The sequence below is a fragment of the Panthera tigris genome, chromosome B1, assembly GCF_018350195.1.
Source record: "Panthera tigris isolate Pti1 chromosome B1, P.tigris_Pti1_mat1.1, whole genome shotgun sequence".
NCBI lineage: Eukaryota > Metazoa > Chordata > Mammalia > Carnivora > Felidae > Panthera > Panthera tigris.
The window spans coordinates 133,028,688-133,052,666 of NC_056663.1; the positions used below are offsets into that span (position 1 = coordinate 133,028,688).

The window sequence follows — 23,979 nt, forward strand, 5'->3', positions numbered from 1 at the left end:
CTGACATCTCAGAGCCTGGAGCCGGCTTCGGATTCTCTGTCTCCCTCTCTCTCTCTGCCCCTTCATCGCTTGCGCGCTCTCTCTCTCTCAAAAATAAATAAACATTAAAAAAATTTAAATAAAAAAGTCATATTCTGTAACTTCCACCATATTTGTTCAAAGTAAATCACTTAGAAAATAACTAAACATAATTCTCAGGAATGATGAAGGAAATGAATACAGGAAATGAAGTTCCCACATGGAGAAATCACAGGCTGTCTAGCCTTTTTCAGTGGGGCCCTGGAAACATCTCTCTGGATTATTGATTTCTTCTATTAAAAAGAGAACAGGCCATAGCTCCACGTGTCACTTCAACTCTAAAGTGGCCTATTTCTGCTCCATCTAAATGTGATTTCAGTTAACAACTTGGTCTCCACTTTTTTCATCTCTAAAATGAAATGTTAGTGGCTTTCGAACTTTTTAGACCCACTGTGAGAACTACAGTTTACACTGAAACTGCATACACACAAAAGCATGAGAAAGAGTACATATGGATAACAAAAATATAAGTTCCACGAAACAATACCTAGACCTACTTGCATGATGTACTCTCATTCCCCACACTCCACCCCATTCTATGTTAATTCATTTGAAAAAATCCAGGTCAAAATCTACTACATTCATGGATTCACCATTCTTCGTGTTAAATACTAACACTCACTCTCACCCATTGGGGCTCCTTTCCCAGAAATGTTAAAGAGCAAAGGAGTCCTCGCCTTCCAGTTTCAGGAAGGCAAAAAGCTGGTTCAAGCCTACCACCATTCTAATTAGGCAGGAGCTAGTAACAGAGGTAGCCTGTCCGGGTACTGTTGGGCCTGTAACTCGAGAGCTATGTCACCTCTCTTAGTTCATTCTTCCTCTCTACAATTGGAGTAAGTATCCCTTGCTTATGTCATAAAGTGTTACTAGGCTCAAAATTAGACAATTAGGCACTTACCATGTGGCAGGGAATTTACAGACAGATCTTTAATCCTCACAACGACCTTGCAAGTCCTAGAGTATTATACTTGCTTTATAGACGGAGAAATTGAGGATTAGAGAATTTGCATAGGCAAGACCTTAAAGTTGTCAACTGGCAGAACTAGAATTCCAAACCAGTTCTGACTCCAAGACCCTCCTGCAAAATGGACAGGTAAGCCATTTTCATTTGATGTTGAAGTGATGACCATTGGCATATTAAAATATAGATTCCTCCTGAATCACCACAGTGTAATGACTTCAGAAACTGGTCCACCAGGCCACTTTTTCCATTCTGTCTTGCCCTTACCACGACGAACACATAACACCACATTTGGGCTTGGGGCTTTAGCGTTTATTGCTGCCTTGACCCACTAGGGCGCGCGAACTGTAACAATAGCGCTTCCGCTCCTCAGGCGTCACCAGTGAGCATCGCTCAAAGAGAACAAGTCAAAGCTGAGCACGTTTCTTTAAATTGTGCCCCCAAATGGGCCCCAAAACGAAGTTCCCAGGTCACTGCAACACAACTTCCTGTCATTTAAATGTCGTTTTCGGAGAAAGACCTCGCTTACAACTCCTTTGCTCCTAAGTTTTGTTCCGTCAAGTGTGTGCTTGTCTCGCTTGCCTAACCCGAAGGCCCCCGCGGGACCCCATCACGGACCTGGTTCCCAAGGCCCCTGGAGGGCGGGGCCGTCACCACAAAGCCCTTTATTGAGGCCCGGGCGTGACGCGAGGCGTCCCGGCCTGGGGCGCGGCCCGTAGCTCCGGCGCCAGCGGGAAGGAGGCGTGTGCCCGCGGCGCGGGCCCGCTGGTGCGCGCGGCCATGAGCGCCTAGTCGGGCGCGCGCTCCGCCCTCCGTCCGCGGGGGAACGCAACCCCCGAGACCCGCGAGCGCCGGTAATCGGGCTCCGGCGACCACCACCCCCTCCGGCCCCCGAGGCCCCGGCCGACCCGGTGCGCCCGCCGCGCATTGTGTGCGGGTGGGAGGAGAGCTGGGCGCGGACGTGGGAAGAGGCGGCGGGAGGGCCCGGCCTCCCTGCCCGTCCGCCTGTCCGTCCCTCTGCCCCGGGCTCCGCGGACCGCCGAGACTCCGCCCGCTCCCGAGAGCCGGTTCCTACGCGGAACTGCGCACCCTGGCGGGACGCAGTGGGAGGGGCACTTACAGGGGGTCGCTTGGTTAGCTCAGGCTTTTGAAAAAGGGAAAACCCGGGAAGGGGGCTTGGGCGGGGAACGGGAAGTTCGTGTACCCCGCAGAGCCATTTGTCTTTCAATATTGCCAAAGTCAGACACGTTTGGGTGATGAGGTGTTTGAGCCAGTTTTGCAGGCTTGGGCAGTGACGGAATACCGATGTTAACTTTGCATTTTCTCCATACGTGGCCAGAAATGATAAAATGAGTTCACGACAAATAAAAGAGAACACAGTTGTACATTAGGAGTTAAGCTTCAAGGAACATTTATTAGGAATTTCCTGACATCCAGAAATGCTTTTTCTAAATCTTTTTATTATTTGGGTATTAAAAAATATTAAAGTGAAAGCCACTAATTCTGTGTATTGCAATCATTTCAGGCAGAGTGAACAGAATACTGCAGTCATAACATCAGGCACCTATGTGAGGAAATTGGACTGTGATAATTCACCATGGCTTATGGCTTGCCAAGAAAGAACACAGTGAAAACCATATTGCGGGGCGGTTGTTTTAAAGTGTAAGTATTTTCATCACTGTGAGCATTGACTGGGGATGGGGAGTGTCCTTGGTAAAATGAGAGTACCGGAAACCCTGATGAGCTACTGGACCATGTGAGGTATTTTCGGTGATCTGAATAGTGATTTTTTTTTTTTTAAAGGTAAATGCTTTTAGTAAGAATTTATAAATTATCGTACTTGGCTGTTATAAGAAAACAACCCAAACAGGTTTGGAGAAGTGATTTGATCAAAGTCATACAGTCATGTAGTAAAGAAGTGACAGGGATAGAAGCTCATCTTCGTACTCCAAAGCAACATTTTCGACTACTGTCAACTACCTTAAAATATCTCTGTAGATAGCGTAAATCTACCTAAAAGTGTCTTGGTGTCAGGTGTATCTTAACTTAGCACTTGATTGGCTGGTACAAAGAGTCAGTTTTGCATCCTGTACGTTTTTGCAGGTGATGTTTGGTATGGACAACATGGGTTTTGCAATCAGAAAGATCTGAGCCATGTGCTTGCTTCTGCAGCACAGGTACTAAAATTGGAACGAAACAGAGAAGATTAGCATGGCCCCTGCACAGGAATGACATGTAAATTCGTGAAGCTTCCATATTTTTAAACTGCAAAACCAATTTGTATCATGCACTGAACTGATTTAAAATAAATCTACATGTTTATTTAAAAAAAAAAAAATGGGGTGGGGCGCCTGGGTGGCTCAGTCGGTTAAGTGGCCAACTTCAGCTCAGGTCATGATCTCGAGGTCCATGAGTTCAAGTCCCGCGTCAGGCTCTGTGCTGACAGCTCAGAGCCTGGAGCCTGTTTCAGATTCCGTGTCTCCCTCTCTCTGACCCTCCCCCATTCATGCTCTGTCTCTCTCTGTCTCAAAAATAAATAAACGTTAAAAAAAAAATTAAAAAAAAAATGGGGCTCCTGGGTGGCTCAGTTGGTTCAGCGTCCGACTTCAGCTCAGGTCATGATCTCAACGGTTTGTGGGTTTGAGCCCTGGATCCAGCTCTGTGCTGTTAGCTCAGAGCCTGGAGCCTGCTTCGGATTCTGTGTCTTCCTCTCTCTCTGCCCCTCCCCTGCTCGCGCTCTGTGTGTCTCTCTCTTTCAAAATAAATAAACATTAAAAAAACAAACAAACAGAAGACCTGAGTTCGAAGCCTGGTCCTGCCCTGGCTCCCTATGCCAACTTGAGTAAATTACTTTTCTCTATCTTGGTCTCCACATGTGTAAAATGAACTCATCACTACCTGTCTGTATGATGTGGAATACAAATAATGTGTGTTACATACTTGCATATTGCTTGACATACAGTAAACCCATAATGAACATGGACTGCTACTACCACATGGTAGTTTCACTGTGTGGTGTCTATTGCGACGTTGTTTTTTGTTTATTTTTAATTTTTGCACTTGTTTTTTTAACCTCTGCCACAGTCTATGACATACTTGCCATTATGGGTCAGTTGAATTTTTCTTTTTAAACAATATTCTGCGAAGTAAGTGGAGACACCCTTTGGGTTTCTAAAACCAGAGCAAATTCACCATTGCATTTTATTTAGTTTTGTCATTTCCGTATGTGTTTAGACATTGAACTACTGACAAGTACCATGGTAGTCAACATTATTATAAATGTAATTTGTGTAATAAAGATAATCCTATGTCTGGAGAATAACTTAAAGCATTTATTCTGCAGTTTTGATTATGTAGAATTTTATATCATGAATAGTCTCTGCAGCACCAGTGCCTTCTCTATCATACTTATAAGAAAGTGTTTGATACCATATTATTTATAAGAACAGCTAAATTAAGAGGAAAAGAATGGCAACGACACTCTTTGGAATTAATTTGCTAAGACAACTCCTCACTGATTTTTTGGTTAAATATTTTTAGAGAGTTGTAGAAAATACACACAAAAATTTCAAACAGTATAGAAACATTTGAAAAGAAAATAAAAAGGCTATGTCAGTCCCACTCAGAGGTAAAATGTTTTATATTTTTCTAGAATTTCCGTCTGCTATACAAGATACACACATATATACACATACACACATATGTGTTTTTACATGTGTGATTATGTTGAACTTTGCCCTGGCCCCCACTATATCTTGTATAGCCTAATGGTTATGAACACAGTTTCTAGAGTCTGACTTTCTGGGTTCAAATCCCAAACCCACGACCAACAGCCCTGTGACCTTGAACAAGTTGTTCTATTCTTATTTCCTTATCTGCAAAATGAGTTTAATAATAGTACCTGCCTACTCCATAGAGTTACTGTGTCAATTAAATGTGTTCGTATGCGTAAACTGATTGAAACAGTGCAGTGCCCAGCACATAGTAAGTGCTAGATAAAATTAGCTGTTTTATTGCTCATGTTTCCAAGTCGACATATAAGGATAAACCTCATTCTTTCATCAACATGTGTACCACAGTTTGTTTAACCAGGCTTGTCTTGATCGACATTAAGGCTATTTTGTGAGTTTTTTTGTTTGTTTGTTTTGTTTTTGACAAACAGTGCTTCAGTGGACATTCTTATAAATACATCTTTGTGCCCTTATTGAAATGCATTTATAATAATTGTAGACTTCAAGTTGCTCTTTAAAGTTAGATGATAAAGTAGCAAGGAAGCTGGAGGAGGAAAACAAGTAGACACTTGTATATTACACCCTTACTTCCTCTACTTGTACCAAAGCAGGTCTTTCACCTTTCCTAGGACATATGAAACTCATATTGACTCAGTGAGATGAGAAACATGTAGTTGTCATTTAGCATTTCCAAATTAGAATATATAAAACAATTCATTTGAAGTTCATGGTGATTATTTTTATTTTTTTTTTTATTTTTTTTTTTAATGTTTATTATTTTTGAGAGAGAGACAGAGACAGAGAGCAAGCAGGGGAGGGGCAGAAAGAGAGGGAGACACAGAATCGGAAGCAGGCTCCAGGCTCTGAGCCATCAGCCCAGAGCCTGACGCGGGGCTCGAACTCACAGACCGCGAGATCATGACCTGAGCCGAAGGCAGCCGCTCAACCGACTGAGCCACCCAGGCGCCCCTTTTTTTTTTTTTTTTAATTTTTTTTTTTTTAATGTTAGTGATTATTTTTAAATATTATAGTTTGGAATTTCATCTCCTCCAGTTTTCCGAGGATTCTCTTGCTACTAGTGCTTCTGAATAACTCCAGCTGGGCTAAGTACCAGCTCTGGTTCTTAATTAACTTCTGAGTCTGTTTCCTTGTCTATCCACAGGGGGGTTGTAAAGATTAAAATAAGATCACACATTCGAAGCCTTAGTGTATGCCAAGTACCTGCTCAATGAATGATTATTCTCTTTTTTTCTTTCCCTAATGTGACCATATTTGTGATCAGCCATAAAAGACCTAGAGCTTACAGTTCTTAACCACATCCTCTTAAAAGACATAGAAAGATTGGCTTGACTGCAGGGAGGCTGTTTTTAACAAAAGTTCCTGTCATTATAATTTATGGTAATTTTGCAATATATCTCTACATTAGTATATATACATTACATACTATACATTAATATAAGGCTCCTTCTCTTGGCTAGATTTACAACTCTGGAAAATCCTGAATTCCCATCTTAAACCAAAATGTCTAGTGGAAAATGGAATTGAGAATTAAGATATCTTCTGTATATTCCACATTAGATGTTCAATAAATATTTGTTGAATGAATTAATGAATTTTTGCCCCAGACAGGAACCTTGGGATCTTGCACTGCTTACAAAGACCTGGTACATGAACCTAGCCAACATCAAATTGCCTTTCTTGGAAGAAATTACATTTGGTAGTCCTTTTTACCTCCAAAAAAATAAAACCACTAAGAGTGCTCTGCTCCCTTCTGCAGAATGTAAGTTCTGTAAGAACTACTTTAATAAATAGCAAATTTTATCTATGTCATTTTGTTTATTGTCAGATAAATGTTTAAATATGCTTATTCAGACCCATACCCTTCATCTATGAAGCCCTTCTTGTTTAGTATTTAAGAATGTGTGGTTTGCTGTGTGATGAAATATTCAGTTTTAACTATATTATGACTGGTGAAAAATATCAGTTGGATTGCTTCATGTATTTTATTTTCCAGCCATCAAACTTGAAAGGGAGTATGAGATGAAGCGCTTGAAAAACCTGAAATGTCAGAAAATCCTAGCTAAGGAAGTTCAGTTTTCTCTAAGGGAAAGGCAAGTTGGTTTGAGAAGACCCCTTCCACCTAAGTGACCATCATCTCATAATTGAATCTGTACTCTGAGCTTTCCACATCCAAAGGCAATGAAGGTCTCCAAGCTTTCACAGTGTGAAGTTTGGTGCAGACATGAGTACCCACTGGTGGATGAACCAGCTCCTGTGGGTTGATGGGCAGCTCTGACAGATCTTCTGTGTCCCTACCACATACTTGTTCCTTTGTGTCACAAGCAACAACACTGTAAGTAGATGAAAGTAGTTGGGATTGAGTCATTTATGCTATTCATTTGGATTTTTGTAAAATTGCACTATGGAAAGAGGAAACTCCTTGTCAGAGACATTATTTTGAATTTGCATCTTTGAGATACCAAAAAAGGAGAGAGAAAAATTCTTTTTTTCTTTTTAAAGATTTTGTTTTTAAGTAATCTCTACATCCAACATGGGGCTTGAACTCACAACCCTGAGATCAAGAGTCAGATGCTCCACCAACTGAGCCAGCCAGGCGCCCCAAGAAAAATTATTTCTTTAAAATTTATTTTGAGAGAGAGAGAACAGGGAGGGGCAGAGAGAGAGAGGGAGGCAGAGAACCCCAGGCAGACTCCGACTGCCAGTGCAGAGCCTGAGGTGGGGTTTGATTTCATGAACTGTGAGATCATGACCTGAGCCAAAATCAAGAGTCAGATGCTTAACTCACTGAGCCACCCAGGTGTTCCAAGAAAAATTCTTTTAAAAATGATAGACTAAAAATTTTTTTGGTTAAGAAAAATTAAATTTTAATTTTTTTTTGAGAGAGGTAGAGAGAATCTTAATAATGGGGCTGTCATGACTATGAAATAAAGACCTGAGCCAAAATCAAGAGCTAGATGCTTAACTGACTGAGACACCCAGGAGCCCTGAGAAAAATTTTAGATTTCATTTTAGTAACTCTTCAGTTTCCAATGTTCAGTGAAACATCATTTACTACTCTTATGTAGTACTTTAAAGCAGCAAGTAGAACTTACGTTTTGCTTTTGTTCTCCTAAAAAATAATCTTTTTCTTTCTGCTTAATTTCATATTATCTTTCTGGGATGCCCTGGAACATATGGAACACACATACATGTGAAAATGATATGAAAACGCAAAGACCTTATTATGTGGAAAACTCTTATTTGCAGAAGGGCTAGAGAATGGGGAACTGATTAGCTGGAAAATATTGGACTTGTGTGAACCAATTTTCCTAGAATTTGAATCCATTAAGGCACACTTGGATATCAAAGTTATATTTAAGCACAACTTAGTGTTTGTTAGATGAATCAAAGCATACTTAGGGGGCCATAATACACCGCTGTGGGCCCACAGTTTGACTTCTTAACTAGGGAATTAGATCTGGTGGTTGCTGTTTGACAATATTTAGAAGCTGTTGTCTGCATTATCTTCAGATACTTTCTTCTACCTATGATATGGTGGCTCACATGAAGGTCATTTGTTTTTAGAAGTGTGTCAGTGACCCATTTGATTTAGTGATCCTCAGGCCTGGAAAAAGCTGTCTGTATGTAGTCTTGAGGAGGTGGAACTGCCACATTCCTGGTTAGATTTGCTTAACAAAATTCAGATGTGCTTCATGTAAGATGCTTAGCTGCCAACCAGAGCCACTCCCAGTTTCTTGGCTGAGTGTGTGGGATTTTCACTATGTTACCCAGTTGTACCACGTATCTCCCCTTTTTTCCACATCTGTTCTCTCCGCTTTTTTTCTTCCATTTGACTAGTTTTTTTCCCCCTTCCACCAGTGTTATTATCATAAATATGGCAGCTGAGTTGCTGACTGCTTAAAATGTGGAAAATACCACTTTATAATTTCTCAACCAAAGACCAGTCTTAGGCAAAAAGTCAGTGTATTTCTATTTCTTTAGAAATCAAAACCAATTCATTGTTTTCCTTAAAAAATTAATCACATCCAGCTGTATCAACATATGTTTTGGACAGTAATGGGATTAATTGCATGTTTATTTTTGTAGTTCACATCCCATGGAGTAGTTTGTGTACTTTCCCTTTTAGGGTCACTGTTACTAATTCATCTAGACTGGAGATAACACCTCAAATAGTTTCTTTGAAAACTAGAAATATTTTTCAATCTATAGCCCACAATTCTACTGCACACTGTATCTAACATTGTTGCTATTAGTAAGTTTTAATTTCTTAAAAGTCATGTTTATGTAGATAGGAGTAGAAAGTTAAGTAGTAGTAAGTAGTAGAAAGAAAACTGTAGGTTTTAGCTAATAGATCTGGGTTCTAGTCCCCTCCCTTTCTTTCCCTGATTCATCAGCTATCCTTGAGAAACCTTTTTTTTTTGTTGTAGAAGTTTATTTATTTTGATAGAGAATGAGTGGGGGAGGGACAGAGAGAAAGGGAGAGAGAGAATCCCACGCAGACTCCATGCCAATGGCACAGAGCTTCATGTGGGGCTTAAACCCATGAACTATGAGATCATGACCTGAGCCAAAGTTGGACACTTAACTGACTGAACCACCCAGGTACCCTGAGAAAACTTCTTAATTTCAATGGAACTAAGTCTGTTTCTCTTAAAAAAAAAAAAACCAAACAAACTATCAATTATGTATACGTATCCATATGTTTATAGCAGCATTATTTACAATAGCCAAGTTATGGAAGTACCCCATGTCCATTGAGTAATGAATGGATAAAGAAGATGTGGTGTATATATATAATGGAATATTATTCAGAGCCATGAAAAAGAATGAAGTCCTGCCATTTGCAATGACATTGATGGAGCTAGAGAGTATAATGCTAAGCGAAATAAGTCAGAGAAAGAAAATACCATGATTTTACTCATATTTGGAATTTAAGAACTAAAGCAAATGATCAAAGGGAGAAAAAAGAGACAAATCTAGAAACAGTTTCTTAACTATGGAGAACAAACTGATGGTTACCAGAGGGGAGGGGGTGAGGAGATGGGTGAAATAGGTGATGGAGATTAAGGAGTACACTTGTGATGAGCACCGGGTATTGTATGCAATTGTTGAATCACTATATTGTATATCTGAAATTAATATAACACTGTATGTTAACTAACTGTAATTAAAATAAAAACTTAAAGATATTAATCCATTATGAATGTATTTTAAAAGGTAAAATAAAGATTTGTTTTTAAAAACCATAGCTCTGTGGATCCTCACCACTCATTTCCACTTCAATGGAGGCAACTAATTTAATCTCTTTTACCTGTTTCATTATTTACCTTTATGTCTCTAAATAATACTTTGATTTTTCTACTTCTTGGATTTTCCTTTTTAGGTATTGACTTCCCAGTAAAGAAGATAGAATTTTTTTTTTCTTTTCTTTCTTCCATCCTCAATACACATACATATGCCATTTCTATCTACCTGTAAATATAGATTATATTTATAATTTTGGTTAGATCAGTATTAAATGTTAACATTATTATGACATTATTATGTTAACATTATGATGTGTAAATACTTCACAGCCTAGCCATGTAGTAGACTATAATTGCTTTTCCTTTCCTGCCATTATGTGTGTGTGTGTGTGTGTGTGTGTGTGTGTGTGTGTATGCGTGTGTGCACCAGTATTTAGTAGAGTTAATATTTGCTTAGTTTGCAATGTATTTATCACTAAATCAACCCCACGCTCTTTGCCAGTTGTCAGTCTTCTGAAAACATTCCTACATATTCTCTCATTTCATCTTCCTGCAAAGTCTTCTGAGAAATATTGTCCTGCCCTAACCTGAACTGCTTATTTTCACACTCATAAGTAGCTCTTCTATGATTTCTACATGATCATTAGGGGATTCACTTCACACTCTTTGGTGTAGGGCCTCCTGATTATCCTCTTCCTTGTTTTTTGTTTTTTTTTTTTTATTACATTGGAGCATATCCTCCAGTAGTTCCCTAAGAAAGGATGCATGGGAGGAAATTTGTTTAAGGTCTTCTTGTCCAAAGTTTTTATTTTACTCTATTTCATTAATAGATTGGCTGAGTTGAGAATTATAGGTTGTAAATAATGTTCCTTTAAAATTCGAAGGATTTGTGTATTTCTTTTTAGTTTTTAGTATTTTTAGTGAGCATTCCAAAGCCATTTTTACTTTGAATGCTTTCCTTGAGAACTTTTTTCTCTCTGGAAACTATGGCATCTTCCCCTAGATCCCATTGTTCTGCTAGGAAACATGGTGTAAGACTAATAATCCAATGTAGCACAGTGATTTAGAGCACTGGGTGTAAATCATGAGCCCACTGGGATTGAATGCCAGTTCTACCATTTATTAAGCTGTGTGTCATCTCGGACCCATTGCTGAACTTCCCTGTGCTTTAGTTTCTTCTTCTGTAATAAGTGGATAGTGATAGTCGTGACAAGTAAATGAGTTAAATATGTAAGCACCTAGAATAGTGTCCGGCACAGAATAAGCACTAACACAGATAGCGTTAGCTACTCTTATCATTACCCATGGTGCTTGGTACTACAAAAGCCCTTGCAATCTGGAAATTCATATCCCTCAGTTCTGGGGGATTGTAGTAAGTTCTCTTGTAGATATTTGCACCTTTTCCTTTTCTCTATATTTTCTAGAAATACTATTATTCATATTCTACATCTTCTGTACTGGCCATATTTTTTTATCTTTTCCCTTCTGCTTTCCATCCTTTTGTCTTTTGCTCCATTTTTCTGGAGGAAGCTCTCAGTTTTATCATCTACCCATTATAAGTTTTTAATTTCTGCTATCATATTTTTCCTTCTGAAGCCTTACTCCTCTCCTTTTTAAAAAGTAACCTGTTTTATTTATAATTGCCTATCTTCCCTTACCTCCCTGAGGACATGAAATAGATTGTTCTCCCTGCATTGTGTGGGTTTCCTCAACACTGTTTTTGTGTTAATTTTTATTTCTTTCTTTCATGTTAAAAGCTGTCACGGTAATCCAGGTGTGACAGTGCATAACTTAAGGAAGTAAAGGTGGAATGGATAATACAGGTCTGACTCAGGAGTCATGGAAGAAGTAGAAACCACAAGATAGTGTCACTGATTGGATGTGGTTGAGTGAGAGGGATGTGGGTGAGTTAAAGGGATATGGGTGAGTGAAAGGGAGGAATTTTGAATGAATTCCAGATTGTGGGCTTGGGAAAGGAAGAGTTGTCTTGGGTGTGTGTGAGATACATTAATTTTAGGTTCATAGATGTTTGAAATTCTTGGTAGACACTAGAGCGGAGATCTCCAGTAGCAGTGGGCTTTACAGGTGTGCTGCTCAGGAAGGAGCGAGTATAGAGAAGAAAGGTGAAAACAATGGGTGTCTTTGAGCTCATCCAGGAGGAGTAGGCAGAATGAGAAGAATGAACGAGTAGTGATAGTGAACATTCTGAAACTTTGGTTGGCAGCGTAGAAGAGGCAGACCTTTAGGAAAAAATGGCTTAGATACTGAAACCCTGGGTGAATTGCATGCTGTATTTTATTTGTAGTGAAAATTATTCTGGTGTAGAAATTTAATAGTAAGAGATTGAAATTTTTGGTGAGAATCTTCATTGTTTTCAGTTGACAAAAATTTCCTCAATGAAAACATTTCATCAAGGGTCAGAGGAGGGAGAGAGAAGGGAAAAGAGAAAACAAAAAAAACCCTATGTGGTGAAAACTTAGATGTAGAAACTCTTTTAGGTACTCTATTTATATCCTGTAGTCCTCACAACAAGGAAGAAAGGGCAATGACAGAACAGAGCGGAGCTCTAACATCAGAGGGGTAAGTTTGGGGACAGAACTGGCCCAGGGGCTTGATGAGGCAGAACTTATGCCAACGGTTGACAGGGCAGCAAGCATGCGGGGGGGAAAAGGAACTCTCTCCTTGTTCGTTGTCTTTAAGTACTATTTACACCCAATGTAGAACAGATAGATTTAGAACATTAGGTGTAGGGCATGGGCCACCTGGGATCGAATGCCAGTTCTACCACTTAATCGCTGTGTCATCTCAGACAAATCGTTGGGGTCTTGTGTCACTTGGGTTCTCTAGGCTCTTTTCATCATGGTCTTAAGAATAGTTATATATTTTTTTTTCGTTCTAGTAAATGGTGATGTTTCCGTTCCATTATGCAGGCCAAAAATCTATGGGCCATCTGTGATTCCTGTGTCCCCCATCTCTTCTTCTCTCTCAGTCCAATCTATCCCAGCAACTGTTGTTGGGTCTACCTTTGGAAAATATCCCAAATATGTCAATTATTTCTCCACCACTCTCACCCTTGTCCAGGCCTCCACCATTTCTTGTTTGGAATGCAGATAAAGTCTTGTAACTGACATCCTTTCTTCCCTTTTTTGCCTTTCTGTAGTCTACCCTTAGCAGTCATAGTGATCTTTTAAAAATGGCATTCATGCAGGCACCCCTGACTGGCTTAGTCTAAAGAGCACGCATTCTTGATCTCAGGGTCATGACTTTGAGCCCCACCTTGGGTGTAGAGATTACTTAAAAAAAATAAAATAAACTTAAAAAAAATGGCATTTATGTCATTGCCAAAAAGATCACCTCACTCCCTTGAGTAACACCCTTTCCCATGGCTTACAAGGCCCTATATTATTTGACACTTGCTTTCCTTTTGGACCGCATTCCTTCCACTCATCTTTCAGTCCTACTGGGTGCAAACATATTAACCTCCTGTTCTCTGACATATCAAAACTATTTCTGTCTTGGAACATTTGCACTTGCTGTTTATTTTCCCTAAGATTGTCTTCCCTTGGATTGTCACAGAGATATCTCCTATCTCTTTAGGGCTCCACTCAAATGACATCTCCTGAGGGAGGTTCCCTGTGACCTCCCCACCCCCCCACCCCCAATAAATTGGCCTTTCCTTTTACTCAGTCACTTTCTGTGACAGCACCCTGTTTTAATTCCTTTACAGTACTCATATCATTATCTGCAATTATTTATTTGCTCACTTGTTTGTCTGTGGTATTTCTCTGTGGTGTCTCTATTGTCTGTAATAGTATCTATCCATAGTAGCCACTCTATCAGTATTTGTTTAATGAATGAGTGTATTACCTTAAAAATTGTTGAAAAGGTGCCACTTTTGAAGAGAGTGGTCAGAGGGTTTGATTTTTGCTGTTTTCTCCATATAATATATATATTATTTATTATAATTATAATAATATATATTATATATATGAATAATATATAATACATATGATTATTAAATAATTAATTTAAATAATCCCTACACCCAACGTGGGGCTTGAACTCACGATCTAAAGATTAAGAGTCGCATGCTCTTCTGACTGAGCCAGCCAGGCACCCCTTCCTATATATGCTTTGACACACATTTTTTTGGGGGTATATTGGGTATAATTTACTACATCATAAACTGCACGTATTTGAAGTAAGTATGATGGGTTTTGACACCTGTGGGATGATCATCACAATCGAGATAACATTTTCATCCCCTCAAGAGTTTTCTTGTGCCCCATGTATTCCATCCCTTTTCAGTGGTCTTCTCTCAACCCCAGCACTGCTCCTCCCTCCATTCCCCCGTGCAGTGACTGATCTAGCTGCTTTCTGGCACTATAGATTAATTTGTGGTTTTTTTTTTTTAATGTTTATTTATTTTTAAGAGAGAGTGCGCGAGAGTGCACACACACCTGAGCAGGGGAAGGGCAGAGAAAGGGGGGGACAGAGGATCTGAAGCAGGCTCCGCACTGACAGTAGAGAGCCTAAAGTGGGCCTCGAACTCATGAACCATGAGATCATGACCTGAGCCAAAGTTGGATGCTTAACCAACTGAGCCACCCCGGTGCCCTGATTAATTTGTGTTTTTGAGAGTTTTATATAAACGGAGTCATACAATATATACTTTTTTTTGGTCTGGCTTCTTTTGCTCAGCATAATTATTTGAGATTCATGCATGTTGCTGTGTGTGTTCCTTTTTATTGCTGAGTAGCATTCTGTTGCACAGATATCCTACACTTCGTTTATCCATAACATCATACGTTTATCATAACGTATTTGTTGATACGTTTCTAGTTCTTTTTTTTTTCCTGTTTATTTATTTTTGAGAGACAGAGAGAGACAGAGACAGAGAGACAGAGCATGAGCAGGGGAGAGGGAGAGAGAGACACACAGAATCCGAAGCAGGCTCCAGTCTCTGAGCTGTCAGCACAGAGCCTTACGCGGGGCTCGAACCGACGAACTGTGAGATCATGATCTGAGCTGAGGTCAGACACTTAACCTACTGAGCCACCCAGTGCCGTGGTAAGTTTCTAGTTCTGAGTGCTTACAAATAAAGCTGTTGTGAGCATTGTATGGGCATGTCCTTTCATTTATTTTAAAGTAATAAATCAAGGAGAGGAACAGTTGGTTGCATCATTGTATGGCAAGTACATGTTTAACTCAGCCCATTTTCGGATCCCTATTTTAGTATTGAAGGAATTAGGGGGCTAGGTGAAGGATTAGTAACTTCCCCAAGGTGACATAGCTTTAAAAGAGGTGAAACTGAGATGGAATTCTAGATCCATGTGAATTCAAAATCTAAACTTTTCCAGAAGACTATGCTTGGTCCACCTTTGGCCTGGCTGCCTGTGTGGCCTATCGAAAAAGCAAATATTGGAGAATATGGCTCGTATGAGACAAGTAGGTCCTTTACTAAAATTTGGAATGAGGATGAGGTTAGCTCAGAGGATCTCTATGAAGAGTGATTTTTGCCTCTCCTGCCCCTCAGGGCATTTGGCGATGTCTGTAAACGTTTCTGGCTATCTTAACTGTAGGGTTTCACGAAGGCATCTAATGGGTAAAGTCCAGGGATGCTGCTAAATAGCCTGCAATATACAGGACGTCCCTCACGACAAAGAGATTTCCAGTCCCAAATGTCAAGAGTGTCAAGGCTGAGAGACCCTGATTTAGCTGACTGGTTTAAGTTACTCAGGACACATTGGCAAAACAGAAGGTTGGGTCAAACTGCATGGCTGAGAATCCTGAGGTGGGGTATTTCCCCAAAAGAAATGCAGACCATGACAGGAGGCGAATGAACACAGGGCAGCAATCAACAGATGTCTCCAGTCCTGTGGCTATTTACACTCACTCACACTCTTTTTTCCATATTATAAAACTCACTAATTTCTCAAAATCATATCCACTTACTGCCATAGCCCCAAGTCCAGGGTTTCAGTTGTCTTTAGTCTGGATCTTGCAACCAATGGCCAAATAATACACCATTAACCCTAACACAGTCGGTATAGTGTGATAGAGAGAAAACGGTAATATATATAATGAAAAGGTTTGGCCCTTTAGTCTTGCAGATGGTTTTGGGCCACAGACATGAGATTCCTCCTTTGGTATTTGGGGAAGATGGCAGAGGGGTTGCTGAAACTATTCAGACTTCACTGAGCCATCAGCCTGCCATTATGGACCTGAAGATGAAATTCAATTACAATTTTCTTTTGCTTCATTGAGGAAAAAAAGGGGAACAAGACAATAGAGGCATTGATAGGGAAGTTTACAGAGGTTTTCACTGTACCTCAGAACTGATACAACCTATAAGAAGAACCTAGTGATCTTGGTGCAATTTAATTGCACTTATGGGTATAATGTATCAGTCTTAATTGATCCCTAGGGTAGAAAAAGTTGCCAATGTACCAGGAGTCTCAGGCTCTATTTTGGAATTTTCTACCTTCCATTCATGTCTCCTTTCAGTTTCAATCCCTCTCCTTTTCAAATCCTCCACCTCCACTCTAAGGACTTGTTTTGCACTTTGCAACCTTCACAGCCTTGGAATGTAGGTGTAATCTTTTTCAGGGACATCAATTGCAGGTGTCGGGTTTTTTTCTTGCATCAAATTAACTCTCTGTCAAAGCAACGCCTTTCAAGTTCCAGAAGCAGACTTCCTCTCTCATTGTTTTAGAGATTGCTCACCATGTGACTAGTTACTGAGGAATTTAGCCTCCTGCTTTCACCACATATGTAGAACAGGTAAGGTAAGTATAACTGGAACCTAATATACAAACATTTACTGGGTGCACCACCTCCTTCCCCAGGAGCTCTGTTGTATCAAAACACAGGTATTCCCAGGAGAATGAATGTCAGAATTCTAGCACTGCAGTTTAACGATATCGAAATTGCTTTAGGAGCCCCTGGTTGGCTCAGTAGGTTAAGCATCCAACTTTGGCTCAGGTCATGATCTCGTGGTTTGTGAGTTCAAGCCCCACGTCGGGCTCTGTGCTGACAGCTCGGAGCCTGGAGCCTGCTTCGGATTCTGTGTCTCCCTCTTTCTCTGCACTCCCCTGCTCATGCTCTGTCTCTCTCTGTCTCTCAAAAATAAATGTTAAAAAAAATTGCTTTATGTGAATAGTAGAAAAAGCTGACATAATTTCCTTTGAGATAAAAGGAGGGTTATTTCCTAATAATGATCTTCTTTATCATGAAATCACATGACAAATGTGTGTGTATATATATATATATATATATATATATATATATAAATTATAAAATATATTAATATACATCGATTAAAAATTATATAATATATATATAAAATTCTTTTTCTTTTCCCTTCATGGCTTTTTTAGTATTTGAAAGAAATTTCTAAGCTGTAATAACAAAAGATTTTGAAAACTAAATCAGAAAATTGGAAGCAGGAGGAAAGGAGAATTTATTTTTTGATACTGACATTGTTATTTTTCTGGGTTAGATGCAACAGATGTTATTAATAATAATAACCAACACACTAGCTAGTATTTATTGAGCACTTAAAATGTTCCAGGCATAGTAGCTAGAAAATGTCAGATCAAAAAGCTGGAAGTTTGGACCAGATGCTTACAGTTAATCCCTGGTTTTCCTATGAAATGCTTGAGCTCCACAGCACCCTTTATTTTGATTAATTTTGGCTAGAGTACTAGGTGCATGTCCTCTGGCTTAGCGATGGAGGGTGGAGAAAAAACACTTCTGAGCCTTTCAAGCCGTGGCTTTAGGGTTTAACCTCTGTTGAGAGTATATAAAGAAGGGATAAATGGCCATTTTCATCATTACTGAAAAATGTCTGACTTTCCCTGGTCCCACCCTTCTTTTCTGGCAGTGGCTGGTTTATGTGGTCAAGGATCTGTTTGCTTATGCATTCTTTTTTTGGGGGGAGGGGGGCACTATAAAGTAGCTTATAACCCACAGGGAATATTAAGAAATATTCTTTGAATATAGGATCATGAATGTTTGAATTGGGTAGCTCCTTCAAAATGAAAGAGTTATTCAGACATGTAAATTAGGATATTACCCTTTTCAGCATGGATATTATTCTTTCATAATGTCAGTTAACACATATTTACTGTGCACCTGTTGCAGCATCTGATAAGGCACATGAGTTAAGGGTTTAGGAAGGTGACTAATAGTGACCAGTATGTGCAATATAGTTTGAGTGGGAAGAATAATATTTTATACAAGTGGAACTCATGAACTTATGAACTTTAATTATTTCATCTATTTTTCATGTATAGTATGGACCCTAGATTCAACTCTCATGATCTGCCTTAGCATTTATTAGCTTAGCCCATGCAGGTTGTTTAACCTCTAAGTTTCTCTTCACTCGTAGGTAAATGAGGGTAATAATAGTATCTCAATGACAGGATTGTTGGGAGGATTAAATGAAATATGTGTAGGGGAGGAAAGACTTTTTTTTTTCTCTCCTCATGTTGGACTCCCCAGCTGGGGCCCTGTAAATCAGACTGAAAAGACAGATTAACAAGAGAAAAACAAGTTTATTAACATGTGCATTGCAAATACACATGGGAGCACTCAGAAATGAGTATCTCAAAGAGGTATTAGAACTTGGGATTTTATAGCATCTTAAAAGAATAATAGAGAAGTGACAAGACAAAGAAAAAGGATTTTGAGCCTGTAGGGATGGCAAATTGTGGGAAGACAAATACTGGGTAACTAATGGTAGATAAGGGCTAGCTAGTTCTAGCAGGGTTTGTGATGTAGATTCTTCTGATGCGGATTTCTCTGGGCTGATGAGGGTCTAGAGTTGTCTCTGGTGTTAACTTCTGTCCTTCCTGGTGGAGAGGGGAAGGGGGATAACTTTACAAATTTCTGTCCTGTTTTTAGGCATATAGAGGGATGGCAGGGAGCTGTTCTGGTATCTGCTTCTTCTCAGTTGCCTTCTGCTTAAAATAATCCTTGTCCAAAGTGGCATATTTTGGAGTGGCACATTCGACTACCCTTTATATATAAGGGATCTATCACAGGACCCGGTACATAGGGAAGACTCAATAAATGGTAGTTGTTTCTACTGTTATTATCATAGAAAATTAGTATCAGTAATTTGTGGTAATGGCTGACAAATCCCATTAATTTTATTTATTACAACTTGTAGATTTTCTTCTTATAATTCTAGGGTTTCAGTCTATGAAAATTTATGGTTATAATCTTAATAACATTTGATCTGATGAGCTGAGGCCAGAAAAGGGTGTTGGGAAAAGGACCACAAATACTATTATAAATAGCATACCACCTGTGCAGGTAAACAGGCCTTTCCAGTTGGTTCCAGGTGCTTCATTTTCCCTTCTGGTTATTTTATTCTGAAGGTGGAGCAGGTGCTGTTTCAGGCTAAACACTTTGTCAGTCCATTTGTCTGTGTCCTGACTTGGCCCATTAATCCTTCTCACGCCCTTACATTCCATGTTATGCAGGTATCTCTTACCTGGAAGCTTTGGTATTTGTAAGCCTCCCTTATAAAAACCTAAGAACAAAGACAATGATTGAATCATCTCAACAGTCTGGCTCCTCGTGGAGTCACCAGACTGTTATCAACTTTTAGGAGCTGCTTGAAATAACCACAACTTCCTCCATCTCTGTTCCTTTTTCTTCAGCTCCTTTTTTCTTGGTTATAAAACAATAACGCACAGCCATTTCAAAGATATTACATGGTACAAAAAATATAAAGAAGAAAAAAGTCATCCATAATCCTACGTACAGAAGCAATCACTGAAAATTTTGGAGTCAAATTTGGTCTCTTTATGTGTTTATTATTTTAACATGGCTGGGAGCATTATATATCTATACCTATTTTTATTTTCTTTTATTTTTTTGCTTAACCTTCTAACATAAATATTTCTCATTGTCAAAATGTTTACACTTTAAGTAATTGCATAATATATCATTGTATAATAATTTACTTAAATTAGTCTCACTTTGGGAATTTAAATCTCCAGTTTTCTGCTTTTATAAATAATAATGGTATTATAAATAAGAATGTGTTTATAAATAACAATTCTATTATAAATAGAAACATCTGCTGCCAAGTAATTAATAAATTTTTTGCCAGTATTACAGCCTATTTTTTTATCTTTTAAGATAAGCACTTTACTTATTATTTTATTATTTTTTTAATGTTTATTTATTTATTTTGAGAGAGGGAGAGTGTGTGAGCAGGGGACGGGCAAAGACAGAGGGAGAGAGACAATCTCAAGCAGGTTCCATGCTGCCAGCACAGAGCCCAATGCAAGGCTGGATCCCACGTACTGTGAGATTATGACCTGCAGCTGAAACCAAGAGTTAGATGCCCAATCAACTGAGCCACCCAGGTGTCCTTATTTTTTATTAAATAATTATTTAATCAATTAATTTATTTATTGAGCGTGTGGGGGAAGGGCAGAGAGAGAGGGAGAGAAAGAATACCAAGCAGGCTCCATGCAGTCAGTGCAGAACCCTATGTGGGGCTCGAACTCATTAACCATGAAATCATGACCTGAGCTGAAATCAAGAGTAGGATGCTCAACTGACTGAGCCACCCAGGCACCCCTATTTATTTTTTATTTTATAGAGAGTGCATGAGGAGGAGAGAGGGGCAGAGAGAGAGAGACCAAGAGAGAAAGAGAATCCCAAGCAGGCTCCATGCTCAGCATAGGACCTGACACAGGGCTTGATCCCATGACCCCAGGGATCATGACCTGAGTTGAAATCAAGAGTCAGATGCTCAATGACTGAGCCACCCCGGCACATCACCGCTTATTTATTAAGACAGCTTTTTAGACTTACAGAGACAAAGGCTATTTAGTACATAATGCGAGACTTTTTCCTGAAAGATTATATAAATTTTCAATCCTACTTGCAGTATATGAGAATATACTTTCACTCAACTCTTATCAACAAGGTCATTCACCTTAAAATTGTTTTCTTAGTGATAGACAACACATAGTATCTTATTTTAATGTACTTAAAAAAGTTATTTGTGATATTGATATCTATGGTTGTTGACTATTGTTTTGTGAATTTTCTGTTCAAATACCCACCTGTTTTTTTCTGCAGTGTGATAGCATTTTTATTTTTGAGGTTTGGTTTCTAAAAAAATATATGGAATTAGGTTTTTTGCCTTGTGTCATATAACAGTGTATTTTTTTTGCTGCCAATTTCTTTTTAATTTTGGATTAAATAATTAATTTGGATTAAGTTAGTAATAAATAATTTAGATCAAAAACATAATTTCCTTTTGTTTTGGATATATCACATGAGTTTACCTAAACTCTTGGAACCTATAGGATTTTTCCCCCCTTAAAAAAAAAAAACCTCTAGGGGCACCTGGGTGTCTCAGTCGTTTAAGCATCTGACTTTGGCTCAGGTTATGATCTCACAGCTTGTGAGTTGGAGCCCTGCATGGGGCTCTGTGCTGACAGCTCAGAGCCTGGAGCCTGCTTCAGATTTTGTGTTTCCCTCTCTCTCTGCCCTTCCCCCATTCACGTTCTGTCTGTCTGTTTCTCTCTCTCTCCAGAATAAACATTTAAAAGAAAAAGCTCTATTGCCCAACACGGGGCTTGAACTCACAACCCCAGGATCAAGAGTCACATGCTCTGCCAACTGAGCCAACTAGGTACCCTGGAACCTGTAGGATTTTTTATGTCCTTCAAGCATCTAGAAGTTTCTCCTTGTACTAATTTTCAGAGTTCGGTAAACAGTTCCTCAGCCACATTTAATTACCTTTCTTTTTGGCACTTTCCTTTAGCCTTTACATTCCTGGACAGAAAAGGCTGAGCTTTTCAGTTGGTTTTCCTGAAGAATATCTTTCACCTCTAACTCTATTTGCAGAGAATAGAAATGCATGAAATATTTCCTGTGATTTGTACAACTGGATCTCAAAATTAAGATGCATATATTTTACACATAGTCAGATGCATTTTAAGTTTGTGAGCATATGAAACAAATTTAGAGATTAGGGATTAGTTGGTTTGTTTCTCCATCTTTATGCCAAATTGTGGTGTTTTATCCCTGAACTATGTTTAACTGATTGTCGGTCTTTTCAGAATGATCATGCTATCAACTACTTTCATTGCTTCCCATCAATGTGTTTCAGGGAAATGAGGACAAGCTAAGGATTAGACTAGGATTTAAATTCTACTGTTACAATTTACTTGTCTAATAACCTTTGACAAATTGTATGACCCTAGTAGGCCTTTGTTTTCTTATCTGTGAAGTGGAAATGATAGTAGTTACCTCTTATTTTTTTTTTTTAATGTTTATTTATTCTTGAGACAGAGCATGAACAGGGGAGGGGCAGAGAGAGAGGGAGACACAGAATCTGAAACAGGCTCCAAGTTCTGAGCTGTGAGCACAGAGCCTGATGCGGGGCTCCAACCCACGATCTGTGAGATCATGACCTGAGCCGAAACTGGACGCTTAACCGACTGAGCCACCCAGGCGCCCCCTTTTTTTTTTAATTTTTATTTTTTTAATATAGTAGTTACCTCTTAGAACAGATGTAAAGATTGAATGGGATTTCATGAACTACCTCACTAGCTTAGGGTATAAATTTGGTCATGCCTTTTAAAAATTTCTAGTCACTTGAATCCCTACATGCCAATAAATTTAGAATCCCCTATTTAAAAATCTCCTTTTAGATATTGACAAGAACTCCAGGTGCTTACTCTTTCAAAGGAGACTCCTTCTCCTTTGGGAGACAAATTGGGAAAAGCCTGGCATTCATTGATAGGCCCTGGTTTTAGCTACTGCTGTTTTGTTGGGACCTTTTGAATGAACTGGTTCCACCCAATTCATGGCTCTTACCCATTGCCACCACGCCCCTTTTAGTCCAGATCCTTGCATACAGCATGGTGGTGCTGAACTTGGCCTCTCAAGGTTACTTCTTTTCAGGTTATATCTACATACTCAAACATTGTGTCCTGTATCATCCTGTGACAGCTGTACCAGGGTGACTTGATCCAGAGGAAATCGTTACCAGTCCAGACACCCCTTGCTTTCATGGTGGGCAGTTGGACTTTAGTATCTTTTCCTAAGAGTGGACCTCAGTTGGAACCATCCTAATTCATTTGAGAGATTCTGATAACACTGCATTTCAAAAAGTAAGTGTCCAAGGTCACCTTCCAATTTAGAAGTTTCCTAACATTCACTATGAAAACATAACCCCCTTCTCCCCAGCTCTCAGGGCTAAGTACCAACCAAATCACAAAAGTTCCTATCACATTGTCCTTGATGTTGAGTGGCTTATTAAACTCAAATTTGTATAATTAAGAAGGGCCATTTGATTGATTCCAGGAACAAAGAAGATGTACCGAAAGCCCTTTTGACATTGCCCAGACAGAAATAATGTGATACCTTCTCTCACTAAAGCAAAAAAAAAAAAAAAAAAAAAAAAAAAAAAGTTCTGGTTTACCAGGCACACACATATGTGTAAAGCACCTAGCATGTCATGTTACATAGTAGTGCTCAGAAATGTTTGTTGTCTCCCTCCTCCATTCTTCTTCAGCTTGACCGCATCTCTGCTTTCCAGAGACCTAACCCAATTCCTAAGTGTCCATTGCTCTGCCTAGCTCTGCATCAGTCAGCACAGGTGGTTCTGGGTTGTCTTCTGGCAGGCTTACCAAGCTTGGTGTAAATGTAGGCTTATTCTTGGGCAGGAATCAAGAGTTGGTGGCAGCAGGCCCTCGTGCTGACTTCGGATGGCCTCCAGCAAGGTTTTAACTTCAGAGCTGCTTTTAAGGTATCTTTGCCTGAGCCAGTTTATACTTTCTTCGAATAGTTAGATTTTATTTTTGAATTTGTATTTAACTTGTATTTTTATGTAGTAAACAGGCTCAGAGCATTTTGTCATGGAAAATACTTTGCTAGTCCAAAAATAAACAATGCATAG

General features: G+C 39.3%; 1 protein-coding gene and 1 non-coding gene across 4 annotated transcripts; both read left to right on the plus strand.

The window, feature by feature from the left end:
* The first annotated feature begins 1,017 nt into the window (after positions 1–1,017).
* CB1H4orf36 (chromosome B1 C4orf36 homolog) lies at positions 1,018–23,829 on the plus strand. Of its 3 annotated transcripts, none has more exons than XM_042984231.1 (6): positions 1,018–1,171; positions 2,565–2,701; positions 6,396–6,550; positions 6,785–7,123; positions 22,983–23,191; positions 23,747–23,829. In XM_042984231.1, the coding sequence occupies exons 2-4, from the start codon at positions 2,637–2,639 to the stop codon at positions 6,916–6,918; spliced, it is 354 nt and encodes a 117-aa protein (XP_042840165.1). In that variant the 5' UTR covers positions 1,018–1,171; positions 2,565–2,636; the 3' UTR covers positions 6,919–7,123; positions 22,983–23,191; positions 23,747–23,829. The 3 variants fall into 3 exon arrangements, with proteins under 3 accessions (XP_042840165.1, XP_042840163.1, XP_042840164.1); XM_042984229.1 differs by lacking the exon at positions 1,018–1,171 and adding an exon at positions 1,808–1,893; XM_042984230.1 differs by lacking the exon at positions 1,018–1,171 and adding an exon at positions 1,867–1,950 and having other exon boundaries at positions 2,569–2,701.
* LOC122238182 lies at positions 3,196–3,302 on the plus strand. Its single transcript, XR_006217144.1, has one exon. It is a non-coding gene; the product is annotated as a U6 spliceosomal RNA (small nuclear RNA).
* Positions 23,830–23,979: the final 150 nt, after the last annotated feature.

What these genes read in the sequence shown, in the direction of transcription:
- CB1H4orf36 (XM_042984231.1), top strand. Translation starts at nt 2,637, where the DNA reads ATGGCTTATGGCTTGCCAAGAAAGAACACAGTGAAAACCATATTGCGG. An exon ending in CGGGGCGGTTGTTTTAAAGT is followed by an intron (nt 2,702 to 6,395) that starts GTAAGTATTTTC and finishes TTTTTGCCCCAG; the next exon opens with ACAGGAACCTTGGGATCTTG. An exon ending in TCTGCTCCCTTCTGCAGAAT is followed by an intron (nt 6,551 to 6,784) that starts GTAAGTTCTGTA and finishes TTTATTTTCCAG; the next exon opens with CCATCAAACTTGAAAGGGAG.